Here is a 12,888-nt window from a genome sequence, read left to right as displayed (position 1 = left end):
CACACACACACACACACACACACACACACACACACACACACACACACACACACACACACACACACACACAAAAATTGCATCTACATTCGGTACATCATACAGTTTCTGTGTTGAAGATGTTTTGCATTTCACTTACAGAATTTGCAGTGAACATCAATCCAGTGTCATTTGCAAAGGTGTTTACCTTACTTGATAACTGTAGGTCACAGAAGTTGATGTATATTATACTGGCCCAAGAACCTTAGGGATAAAGTTTAAAGATTATCCCTATGAACAATGCAATTTATCTGTATGAAATTGCTATAGCTTTTGTTCAATTTTACTGCTTGAGATCTAGACATTAAATAACAACTACTAATTCCCATAGTCTCCAGTATTTTAAATAAAATATCATGGGATACTATGTCAAAAGCTTTCTGGAGGTCTAGAAAAACTGCTAAAGTCAGTTTGTGTTGGTCTTATGATAAGTAAATCAATTATGTGCAATTCAGTACTTAGTTTCTATCTAAACCCATACTGGTTCTTAGAGAAGTAGTAGTTTGGTTTTTTTTTCTAAAATATTTATTAATTTATTTTTTTACTAATTTCTCTAATATTTTAGAGAAAACTGGAAGTAGAGAGAGAGAGAGAGAGATTGGCCTATAATTTTTAAGATAATTTTGCATCCTTGATTATTATTATTATTATGATCAATCCAAGACCCCCAGAGAGTCAAAGAGTCATCTAGGATGTCCCTTTATCATACACACACACAGTTCATCATACCTTGCCTTAAACACATTCAAATTATCTGCAGACATCACATTCTCAAGCAAGGAATTCCAATCATTCACAACTCTGCATGCAAAAAAAATCTACTTCTCACTCCCTTGTTCACACCATCCTTATACAAGCTTGCAGGAATGATCTCTTGTTGTCACTCTTGATCTCCTACCATTTTATGAAAAACCACTTCAACACTGATTCTATAATAACCTCTTACTAACATGTACATCTCTATCATATCACCCCTCTTTCTCCTATTGACCAGACTGTGTAAATTGCATCTTTTCAACCTTTCCTCATATTCAACATTCCAAAGATCAGAATTACCTTAGTCATCGCCTCTGGACCCTTTCCAACATCTGTTCATCCTTTTGAAAACCGGGTGACCAAATCTGTGCACAGTAGTCCATATGTGGCCTAATCAAACCCTTATACAATGAAACAAGAATCTCCTTACTTCCACAAGTCAGTGTTCTCTGCATCATTCCCAGAATTCATTGTGCTGTTCTCACAATTTTGGCAATGTGTCCTCTAAATTTTAGATCCTTCACCCAAGATCTCTTATTTCCTCCATCTCCAACAATATATCCCCACACATAATATGTACAATCTTAAATTTTAAACCTTCCATTTCGCAACATGAACTGGCATCCCCACTCCAGTGCTAATTCACTCAATCTATTCAAGTCTTCTTGTAAGGCCAGAACATCTGCTCTACTCCTCATAGTTCATCTCAACTTTGCATCATCTGCAAACAACTGATTATCTCCATCCGAAACTTCCCCAATATCATTAACATACAAGTTAAACAACAATGTCCCTAAAAGTCACTAGTGATGTGCCCCTGAGGCACATCACTAGTGACTTTTCTCTTCTGGGATATGGTTCCCCAAACAGAATTTGCTGATACTATCAGCTAGTCAATCTCTGATCCAGTGCACTAGTCTAATATCCAACCCTATCTCTAGTTTGACTATCAACTTATCATGCAGTAATCTATCAAAAGCCTTTGCAAAATCTAACTATACTACTGTGTATCTGTCTCCTTTGTCCAATGAAGCTGTCACTTTATTGTAATAAGTAAGTAGATTACTAAACCATGACCTCACTTCAGCAAATCCATGTTGTCCATCAAAGATAATACCATTGTTGTCAACCCAATTTTGGATCCTGGTTCTCACCAGCCTCTCCATCATGAATTTTTGCAAAAAATGACAGGGCTCACTCCTAACACAAAACAAAATTAGAACAATCTATATAAACCTCTGGATGAAATTTCACTGCACCTTTCTGAAACAAATCAAGGCCCATCGGGGTCTTCTATCCTTCCCAAGTGTATATAGTATCCCCTGTCGATGTGGGATCCAGTATATTTATTTATTTATTTAGCGTATGGCTCACACATGAAAAGTTACATTACATTAATCCTTAATATATATGGACATAGTAATAGACATATGTACAATAATAAGACATAATACAGTCATAAAGAGACACTCAAAAATAGGCTATAACTGAATGTCTAGGTTGATTATCCAGTCGACTGCACTTGGTGTAGCATGGATGAAGTCTAACAGGTTTCCACTGTATGCACGTAGGACACATTCTGCTGTAATATGATTAATTGTCTGGTGGGGTGATCCACAGTCGCACCTGGGTGAGGCAATCATGCCCCATTTGTAAAGGTGGTCTGCATATCTGCCATGGTTGGTGCGGATTTGGTTAAGGAAAGACCAAGTTTTCCGAGGTAGGTCAAAACCCAAAGGTATCTGTGTTGGGTCAACTAATTCGTGGAAGATCCCTGTTGAAGTGTTACACCAGGACTCTTTCCACTTTTCCTTCATATTGAAACTTGTCTCTGCAAGATTTTTTGCTGTTAAGATTAGAGGGTGCCTTGACTTTAGCCTGTTTATTTCTAGGGGTGGGATGTCTTCATGGATTGGAAGATTTTGGATTTCCATGATTTTGCTATATTCATGTAGAAGTTGGATCTGAAGATGTGTGGAGGCGGGATGTTGCTTAGCACTGGGAGCCAGTAGATTGGGGTTGATTTTACAGTTCCAGAAATAAGGTGCATAGTGGTGTTAAGCTGGGCATCAACCAAATACACATGGGCGCTGTTCAGCCATACGGGTGAGCAGTATTCAGCAGTAGAGTAAACGAGGCCAAGAGCAGTGCAGCGAAGCGTTGTTGCTGAGGCACCCCAAGTTGTTCCACATAGTTTTGCAGTATATTGTTTCTTGTTTTTAGCTTGGATGCTGTGTTAATGAGATGTGCTTTAAAAGATAGTGTTCTATCTAGAGTGATGCCCAGATATTTCGGGAATCTGTTGTAGTGTAGCAGTTTGTGGTTGAAGTAGACCATGAGTTCTTTGTTAGCCTGGTTATTGTTCAGGTGGAAGCATGAAACTTGTGTTTTGCTAGGATTTGGACATAATCTCCATTTGCTGAAGTATTCATCTAGGACTGCAAGATCGTTTGTTAGTGTATCTTCCATTGTAGTAAAATTGGTGTGTCTGGTGGCTAGAGCAATATCATCAACATAGCAAAACTTCTTGGAAGCTGTATCAGGCAAATCTGCAATGTATAAGTTAAAAAGGAGGGGAGCCAGAACTGACCCTTGTGGTAGTCCATTATCCAGTGTTCTTTGTTTACTTTTGTTCTCGTCCATACATGCTTGGAACAGGCGGTTGCTTAGTATGTTATCGATCAGTTTTGCTATTGTTTTGCATGGGACTGCACAGAGCAACTTGCAGACTGCACCATGCCTCCAGACTGTGTCATAAGCTGTGGTAAGATCTACAAACACTACAGCTGTTTACCGGCATTGTTGGTAGCCTGCCTCTATATGTGTGTGGTGAGTGACAGGACCTGATCACAGCAGCTTCGTTTATGTCTGAATCTGGGATCCAGTACTTTGGACAGACAGGAGACAGACTGAGTTGCTAGCATTCAGAAACGTGCAAACAGAGTTAATCTCATATTTGATATGGTCACGTAAACAAAATGAAAAAGAAAAAGCAAGTGAAACAGATGCTATGATGGATAGAAAAGGACAGAGAGGAAGATCAAGATCTAGGTATATTGATGCAATTAGAAGTGCTTTACAAGTGTGAAATATAAGATCTGACAATATTGGAGTCCTAACAAACAAGAGATTAATTTCCAAATTAGTTAAACTGTTGATAGAAAGTAAGTAACAGCATAAACTTTTGATGTAGTTCTATCACTGTATTCTGTACATCCCTTGTGGACAAACAGGATACAACGATGCTCAGATTTCTTGATATCTAAACATGAAAGTAGCTTGCTTGTTTGTGTTCGAGTGAATGGCAGGCATAATTCTTTATTTCAAGATAAACAATATTTAATAATTATATTGTATTAAATACTTTTTCATTACGTTGATGGAATCAAAAGTGTTTAAATAAAAAAAACTTAATCAGCTACTGCAGACTGATAAATACTTGTAAGTTTTCATGAAAGTTAACAATTTGCTAATATGCAGTTAATCAGTAAAAATTTATCAAAAAGAATTTTTAGAGCTCTTATTTTTTTAAAGACAGACTTATTTTTATCAGCTAAATTTGAACACACTCATTATTATTAATGCTGATAATAGATAATACTAAAGGGATAGTTCTAAGATCATCATGACAAGTTCCTTTAACACGTTACTAAGAATCACATGACAAACTAATGCCAAGAGATAAAACACCAAACTGAATACAATTTACGTAAGACAGAAATTGCTACCTGACACTGTGACATAATGATGACAACAGGAAACTAACTGTTATTCTTTCAAGAATAAGATGTAAAAAAAGTTTAAAACTCATACAAATTTGCTACAGAAACTATACTAGCAGAAGAATTTTTCATTATATTATTACCTGTTTTGGATATTCTGCAGGTGCTGCTTGTTCCTGATATCCTATAGCTTCATAAAGTTTGCCTTTTTCTTCTGGAGTCATTTCCTTTTCAAATTTCTTTACTAAAATAATGAAACAATTTCAACTAATCAAAATACCTGAAACTTGTATTACTGAATGTTAAGCAAAACAAACTAGCATATAAAACACAAAACAGAAGAACAATTCAGCTATAATGCTTCTTGTTTAACAGAAATCAATCATTCAGCATGCATGGAGAATTATGCAACACTGCTGTTGCATAATTTTCTTCAATTCATTCATATTGATCGAAAGATTTTCAGACAAGAAAGGAAAATCCCGTGTTCCCACATATGCTAAAAGGCACTACGAAGCTACTGTTGTTTATTTTGATATTATTATGCCTTATTCATTCTTATGAACTAAGATAAAATATAACAACCTTTTTTTTATATCTTAGTTGGGTATTCTTCTCAGCATGAAGTTTTTTCTTTTCTTCTTTTTTAAATTAATAATTCCACATTTTGCAAAACATTAGCTGAATCAGTGAGCCAAGAATTAAATTTAGAAAAAGGAAAAATTTCTTCTTTTAAATGACTTCTGATGTTTGCAACATAAGTGTGCTAGTGTGGTAAATATGAACTGAGAGAGAGAGATGGTGAATGACTCTTGACTCAAATTTTACCAAGGTTTTGAAAGAGTGGTGCAGAATTATAGAATTACTACTGCAAGTTCAGATGGACAAAGAAAGTGTCTGTAGATGAGCTATGCAGAAACACTGTATTGTGAATTCAGTCAGTAACAGGTGGGTAAATTATAAATGTTTTTAGATTATTCAAACAAACAAGCAATGAGGTAAAAATGAACTGTATAAATTACATATGCCTTCCAGCTACTTTGCATGTTTGGTAGAATGAAAATCAAATTTTCTAAATGAGAAAAATCCTCCCTCTGAAAATAAAGATATTTTGGATGTATAGAATAAATGATTTGAAACACAATTAACAGTGGTAAAATATTCCAGAGAAATGCAATCAGAAGTATAAGTATTATTATTATTAATAATAATTTTGTATAAATATAATTTTTGATGTAAAAATCATATTTACATAAATATGATTTATGTAAATATAAATAATTTTGTAGTATAAATAATTTTGATGTAAAAAACCCACTACAAACTTCAAATGTGAAAAAGCAGTTGGAGTAGATGACATTCAACCAGAAATGCTCAAACATGAAAGTATAAAATTTTATAGTGGCTACACTCACAATTTAGAAGACCTGGGCAGACAGTCAGATTCCAAGTGACTGGAAACAATCTAATAGACAAGCTTAGGTATTGGACATTATTCATAACTTATTTTAATGGTATTACAACACCGAACAAAATAAAATTATTAAAAAAAAAAAAAAATCAGCTAATGCCTTTTTATTCCTGTATATATAGGGAGCAGGCGAGGCTGTTTTTAGCCCTATCTAACTTTTGGAGACTGAGTGGGCAGTTCAATCTCCACTGGTACCCGATCAAAGATAGCTGGCCCAAGGCTATCACTAATTAAGCGGCATGCTGTGAAGAGTGACGGCTCAACAAGTGTCACCAACTCGTGGTTCCTAACCCTAACACTCGTATTTAATGTCCGAAATAATGTGGGTTCTACAGTCCGTGGCGTGCAAACGCCACATCCACTGAGCTACACAGGCCACTATTTTCAGCTAATTTTATAATAAAATTATAAAAATATGTTTATTAGTATATCTGATAGGATGCTGGTATAGGCCAGGGAATGCAGAGAATACTGATTGTGAAATGTTTAGGCAAATTAGTTGGGCATGTAAAAAGAAGGCGATCCTGATGGGAGACTTTAATTACAGAAATATAGACTGGAAGGAGGAGATAGTGTATGAGAACAAGCAGAGTGAGTTTGTGGAATTTCTGAGAGAAAAATATTGTAAGCAGCATATGATTGAAGCAACTAGAGGCCTTAATGTTTTGAATTTGGTGATAACTTCACAAGATGTGGTTGTTAATGAGGTGTTGACACTGCAGCCAGTTGGTGAGAGTGATCATAAGGTACTTGTTTGGGAAGTGATGAAACAATAAAAGGTCACTGTAGTTATATGGTGATTATAGGAAGCTCTGTAATCAGTTAGCATCAGTACGTTGGGTAGATGAGCTGAGCGAAAAAGATGTTGAAAATACACGGAAACTCATAAGGCAGTAAAGGTGGTGATCAGATCCATGAAGAGTATAAAGTGCAGGCTAGAAAGGTGACGAGCATGGTAAAGAAAGAAAAGGTGCAGTATGAGAGGAGATTGGATGGTCAGGCCTAGGTTAACTCAAGGGAATTTTCCTGCTACATGGCAAGCAAGAGGAAGAATAATTATGGCAGACTAACATTGGTGGACAGTCTCTTTACAGCTGTTAGTAGCAGACTAACAGCTGTAAAGGATATAGTGGAATTATTGAACGAGAACTTTATCAGTGTATATTATATTGGTATAAATTTTCCGGTACAATATATAGAAGGAGAGGCAATTATTAGGAGAATTGGAAGTGAAAGAAACAGAGGTGTATCAGATGTTGGCTGGGTTAGATGTGAATAAGGCTGTAGGAATAGATGACATATCACTATGTATGCTTAAGAAATGTGCACCACAGCTGGTTATTTAATGAAGGTCTTACAGTGGATAGGGTTCCTAAGGAATGGAAAGAGGGCAAAATAGTACCACTCCACAAGCATGGTTCTAACACAGAAGTTCTAACAACTACAGGCCAGCCTGTATAAATGCAGTTGTGATCAAGGTGTTGGAGAGATTGATAATATAATACAGAATTGGGTTGATGGAGATGGCATTCTTTATGAAAGTCAGCATGGATTTGTAAAGAGTAGGTTCCATTTCAGTAATTTACTTCCATTTTATGATAAAGTGACAAGTGTGTTAGATAAGGGAGAATCATATACAGTGATATTCTTGGACTTTGCAAAAGCATTTGATAGATTGTACACCACATGAGAAGTTGGTGTACAAGCTGCAGAGAATGGGAATAGAAAGTATATTGGTTAGATGGATCAGAGAGTGGCTCTCTGAATGATACTAGCAGGTTGTGTATGATGGAGCAGTGTCTCAAAAAAGGGGTGGGTAACCAGTGGCGTTCCCCAAGGTTCTGTTCTTGGGCCCCTGCTGTTTAACTTGTTTGTAAACAATATATCATGTGGACTGAGTGAGAATCTTCAGTTGTTTGCTGATGATGTAAAGTTGGGAAGAATTATAAGTAGCACTGCTGATGTTAATTCCCTTCAGGAAGATGTGAATAGGCTTTTTACTTCGACAAAGGAGTGGGGTTCTAGTTTTAATATCAATAAGTGCAAGTGTTGCATATTGGAGTGCAGAAACATAAGCTATGTACTATATTGATGGTGCCATTCTGCAGGAAGTGGATGAGATTAGAGATTTGGGAGTGATGGTTGACAGTAGACTGAAGTTTAGAGGGCAAATTGCTAGGGTTGCAAAGGTTGAACATCGTAGTGCTGCTATGATAAGAAGTACTCTAACATGCAAGGATAAGGAAGTGGTTGTGCCACTATATAAGGCACTATTCTTGTTGAGAGGCTTATACGCTGGTTAGACATGATAACTAATATTTAAGGAATTGACAGCGTATACTAGAAATATAGATTAAATAAACTTTAATATATACATTCCGATATTTCGGCGAACGTCACGTTGCCATCTTCTTGGGAACTTATTAAAAGACACGTGCACACAAGTACTAATAACAGCAAAATGAGACTGAAGCTAGGAAGCTAGCGTTTCCTAAAGTCCTGTGGACTTTAGGAAACGCTAGCTTCCTAATGAGACTTCCTAATGAGACTGAAGCTAGGAAGCTAGCGTTTCCTAATGAGACTTCCTAATGAGACTGAAGCTAGGAAGCTAGCGTTTCCTAAAGTCCTGTGGACTTTAGGAAACGCTAGCTTCCTAGCTTCAGTCTCATTTTGCTGTTATTAGTACTTGTGTGCACGTGTCTTTTAATAAGTTCCCAAGAAGATGGCAACGTGACGTTCGCCGAAATATCGGAATGTATATATTAAAGTTTATTTAATCTATATTTCTAGTATATGCTGTCAATTCCTTAAATATTAGTTATCATATATAAGGCACTAGTCAGACCACACTTGGATTACTGTGCTCAGATATGGTGACCTGGTTTTCAATGTGATGTGGAGACATTGGAGAGGTTCCAGAAACAAGTGACTAAGACAATATCAAGGGTTTGGAATGCTGGCTATGGAGAGAGGTTGAAAAGATGTGGATTGCAGAGTTTGGTGGATAAAAGGAAGAGAGGTGATATGATAGAGACATTTAAGTTAGTGAGAGGATTTTGTCAGATTAATCCAGAAGGGATTATAAAAAGAGTAGAAGGTGAGAGGGGAAGAACCAGAGGTCATTTCTGGAAGTTATGTAAAAGTGTGGTGAAGAAGGGTGTGAGGAGTAGATTTTTTACATTGAGAATTGTCAGTGAATGGAATGCATTACTAGAACGTGTTGTTAATGCAAGGAGTGTTAAGGACTTTAAGATTCTATATGATAAATATATTGTCAGTTGAATGAACCTCCCACAATGAGTCTGTTGAATCCATCTGATCGATCTGATTTTCCCTTTCAGTCGTTGCCGACCGTAGGTGACTTTGTAGGCATTGCCCACAAAGGTGTTCATGGTGAAATTTGTACAGGATAGTTCACCATTGCTTCCCCCCCCCCAATTTTATCCAGCTCGGGACTGGAATATGGTTGGGACGTATTCATGACTGTAATCCATATGTGTTCACGGGGCCAGTTTGCCTGTTATGAGGGACGAAAAACCCAAGTTTCTGGGTGGAAAAACTCCACATGAGACCGGCTAACTCACCTTTCGTTGAAAGAGACCATATAAAGGTTCCTCACATCACTGACGGGAATCGAACCCAGGTCTTTCTGACCAAAGGGCTTCATCTATACTGACTGAGCTACGGAGGCTCGTTGAATCCATGAAGGTGTAATAATAATAATACGGGTATCCCTTGCTTAACGCAGTTCTGCTTAATGCGGGATTTGATTAACGGAGTGAAATTAATTGTGACGCTCCCTTTATATATGCAACAAGAGTTTTAATCAACGCGCCTTTAAATTTACCACACAGAAACATGCAAGCCTCAAGGAGTGTTTCCTGGCCGAGAGAAAGAAAGTCGTTAGCATGATAACAACATTTTCATTAAGCATTAATTAAGAGTGGGTGTATTACAAGCTCCAATTGTTCTGCTGTATTTACAAATTACGTTCTATGCAATTTTTTTCTTTGAAAAAAGAATTTCATCCAAATTCTCTTAATGATCTGTGTAAGAATATAAAAGTTTTATTTTTTTTTCACCAAATACGACATCACTGCTACACCCTTGGACATGAGCGTCATTGCAACTTTCAAAGCTTATTTTCTTAAAAAGACATTCTCAAAGGCAGTAGAAACAACAACGGGAGAAAATGCAATTATGCTCCAAGAATTTTGGAAAAATTTTAACATTAAACACACAAATGAAAACATTCATGACTCGTGGGAGCTAGAAGAAGACAAGCGTCTTCTAGTTGCATGAGAACAGTTTGGAAAAACTTTTTGCCAGAATGCACTAATGGTAGTTTTCAAAATCCTGTGAACAATGTGGTTGAAGAAATCGTTGCAATTGGTGAAGACCTTGGTTTTGATGGTGTTGATGCAGAAAATGTTAAAGAATTATTAGATTCAAATTGAAAAGATTTCAGTGACACATCTTTAAATTGAACAACAATGTGCATATGAAGACAGCAAACAAATGGAATGAGAAGGTGAGGTTCCAAAGGAGATAACAATCAAGGAACTGGATGGAATATTTCACAGTTTAGAATCGCTTAAGCAGCAACTAATGGATATGGATCCAGATGTTAATTGAAGAATGTTTGTTTGCCGAGGTCTAGAGAGTCATTTTGCTTGTTATCGTAGTATTTATGCTGATAGGAAAAAAACTAAAACTGTTCAAATGACTTTTGATAACTTTTTTGATTAAAAATTGCAGTAACTAATGTAGGTACTAGCATTCATTAAACATTTACTTTGCATTCATATTTTATCTTTCCTAAAAGAGTATCATATAAAACGAATTATTAATACACTAACTGATCATGGACGAATTGTAATTTTTACCATTGATTATTATATTTGATTAATGCGATTTTGATATATGCGGTTATATCGAGGGATTAATTAATCATGTTAATCAAGGGATACCTGTAATTAACTGGCTTATATTTAGCTAGATTTCAAACCAGTATTTCCCGAGCACATGACGATAAGTAAGTGAAATAACTGGAATTATAAAGGACAAAATATCTAAAGTCATAATTTGGTGCCCTCTTACCACAGCTACATTACACTCTACATCCAAGTCTTTTCAACTGAGATTCAATTCAGCTGGAAGCTTGAGCTGAACTGGATAAAATTGTGACTAAAGCAACTGAAGGTTATGAGGCTAGGATATTATGTCTGTTAATTCCTTGTGTTCTCCGGATGAGCTCATTGCAGAATAAAAAAACACTGTTACCCCCAATATGAGTCATGTGGACATCGAAGAGTTTTTGTCCTCCATCCCAGCAACTCGGCAGAATATGTTAGAGGAATTAATCTTTGTATCTAACGTAATAGGTTTACAAGTCTCTCTCCGTTTCCTGAGGGCAGGGGTACCCTTTAGTTTGATTTTTATCTGCCATTATTAACAACAATAAAATAAAACAATAGGTATAAAAAAGGATGCACCAAAAACATCATTTCGTCGAATACCGAATATTTGATTTGAAATTTGGCCAAAGTACTGATTATTCAACCAAAGCATAGTGAATTAAATGTTATAAACAAATGTTTTGGGAAAATACACTTGTTTAAAACTGAGAAAAAAAAAACTTTAACACACACACAAATATATATATTTTTCAAAACATTTGTTTATTAAATTTAATTCAGGATGTTTAAAATTTAATTTAACATGCTTCAACTGAATATTTGATGCCATGATCAAATTGCAGAATGAAGGAGGATTGAAAAATATGCAATAATACTTCACCTAACCACGTAACCACATGAAAATGCAAAACTAAAAAGAACAATCCTTATTTTATAAACAGTCATCATCATTATTAGGCATTGCCAATCCACTGCTGGATGAAGGCCTTTCCAAGATTACTCCAAAACTGACTGTCCATGGCTCTCCTTTCCCATATCACTCCTGCAAATCTGATGATATCATCAATCCACCGTGATTTAGGTTGGTGTCGTGGTCATTTTTTCTCTTGTGGAATCCAATCCAGTACTTCTTTTGTCCATCTTTGATCTTGTCTTCGAGTAATATGCCCAGCCCATTGCCACTTCATATGTTTCACTCTCCATATGATGTCAGACTTTGGTCTGATTTCTTATCTACATATTCCTTTTGTGATCCAGTCTTGTGATACCAAGCATACTTCTTTCCATACTAAATTGTGTTGTTCTTAATTTTTGAATGTCCTTTACATTTAGTGTTCATGTTTAACAGCCATGTCAGTACAAAAAGAATACACTGGCTAAAAAGTTTTCTCTTCAAGAATAATGGTAGTTGGCTTTTGAATATTAACTATAATTTTCCAAATGCTTTCCACCAAAGCACTGAGTGTCTTAATTTTGTCTATCATATTTTGTTCCATTGACATCTGTTGTTCCTAAGTATATGTAATGATCTACTTGTTAATTTTGTCATTACTGATTTTTATTATTTCTGGTTGGACATGGCTATTGAACATAACTTGGGACTGCTTCAGGTTTATCTTCATCCTCACATGCACAGTTGAAGTAAAGATAACTATGTCATCTGCAAAGCTTAAATATCTTCCATTTATCTTCAGATCTTTCCCTTCCCAATCAAGAAGTCTGAATATTTCCTCTAGGCACATTGTGAATATTTTTGGAGATATTGTGTCACCGTCTTATACCTCTCTGTATTTCCACAGTAGAGAGATTTCCATTGAAATAAATTGCTGCTGTGGCATTGGTGTATGCTGATTTGATAATGCTTTAAGTATTGCATGAGTTTTTAGTGAATCATAGGCTTTCTCATAATCAATAAAACCAAGACATAATGGTAACTGATATTCATTACACCTTTCAATAATCTGTTGTACAACTTGAATATGGT

At 36.0% G+C, this 12,888-nt stretch overlaps 1 protein-coding gene across 1 annotated transcript in view; it reads right to left on the bottom strand.

The window, feature by feature from the left end:
- The window catches only part of LOC150100291 (intermembrane lipid transfer protein VPS13A-like), a 254,905-nt gene that overhangs the window by 205,005 nt on the left and 37,012 nt on the right, over positions 1-12,888 (bottom strand). The window contains exon 3 of the mRNA XM_090402628.1: positions 4,658-4,758. Within this exon, the coding sequence (XP_090258754.1) occupies positions 4,658-4,758 (101 nt within the window). The remainder of the gene's footprint in view (positions 1-4,657; positions 4,759-12,888) is intronic.

This window comes from Typopeltis vanoorti, chromosome 13, assembly GCF_054136105.1.
Source record: "Typopeltis vanoorti isolate ZY-2024b chromosome 13, IOZ_Tvanoo_1.0, whole genome shotgun sequence".
NCBI classification, from domain to species: Eukaryota; Metazoa; Arthropoda; class Arachnida; order Uropygi; family Thelyphonidae; genus Typopeltis; species Typopeltis vanoorti.
This window is presented reverse-complemented; position numbering and strand designations above follow the sequence as displayed.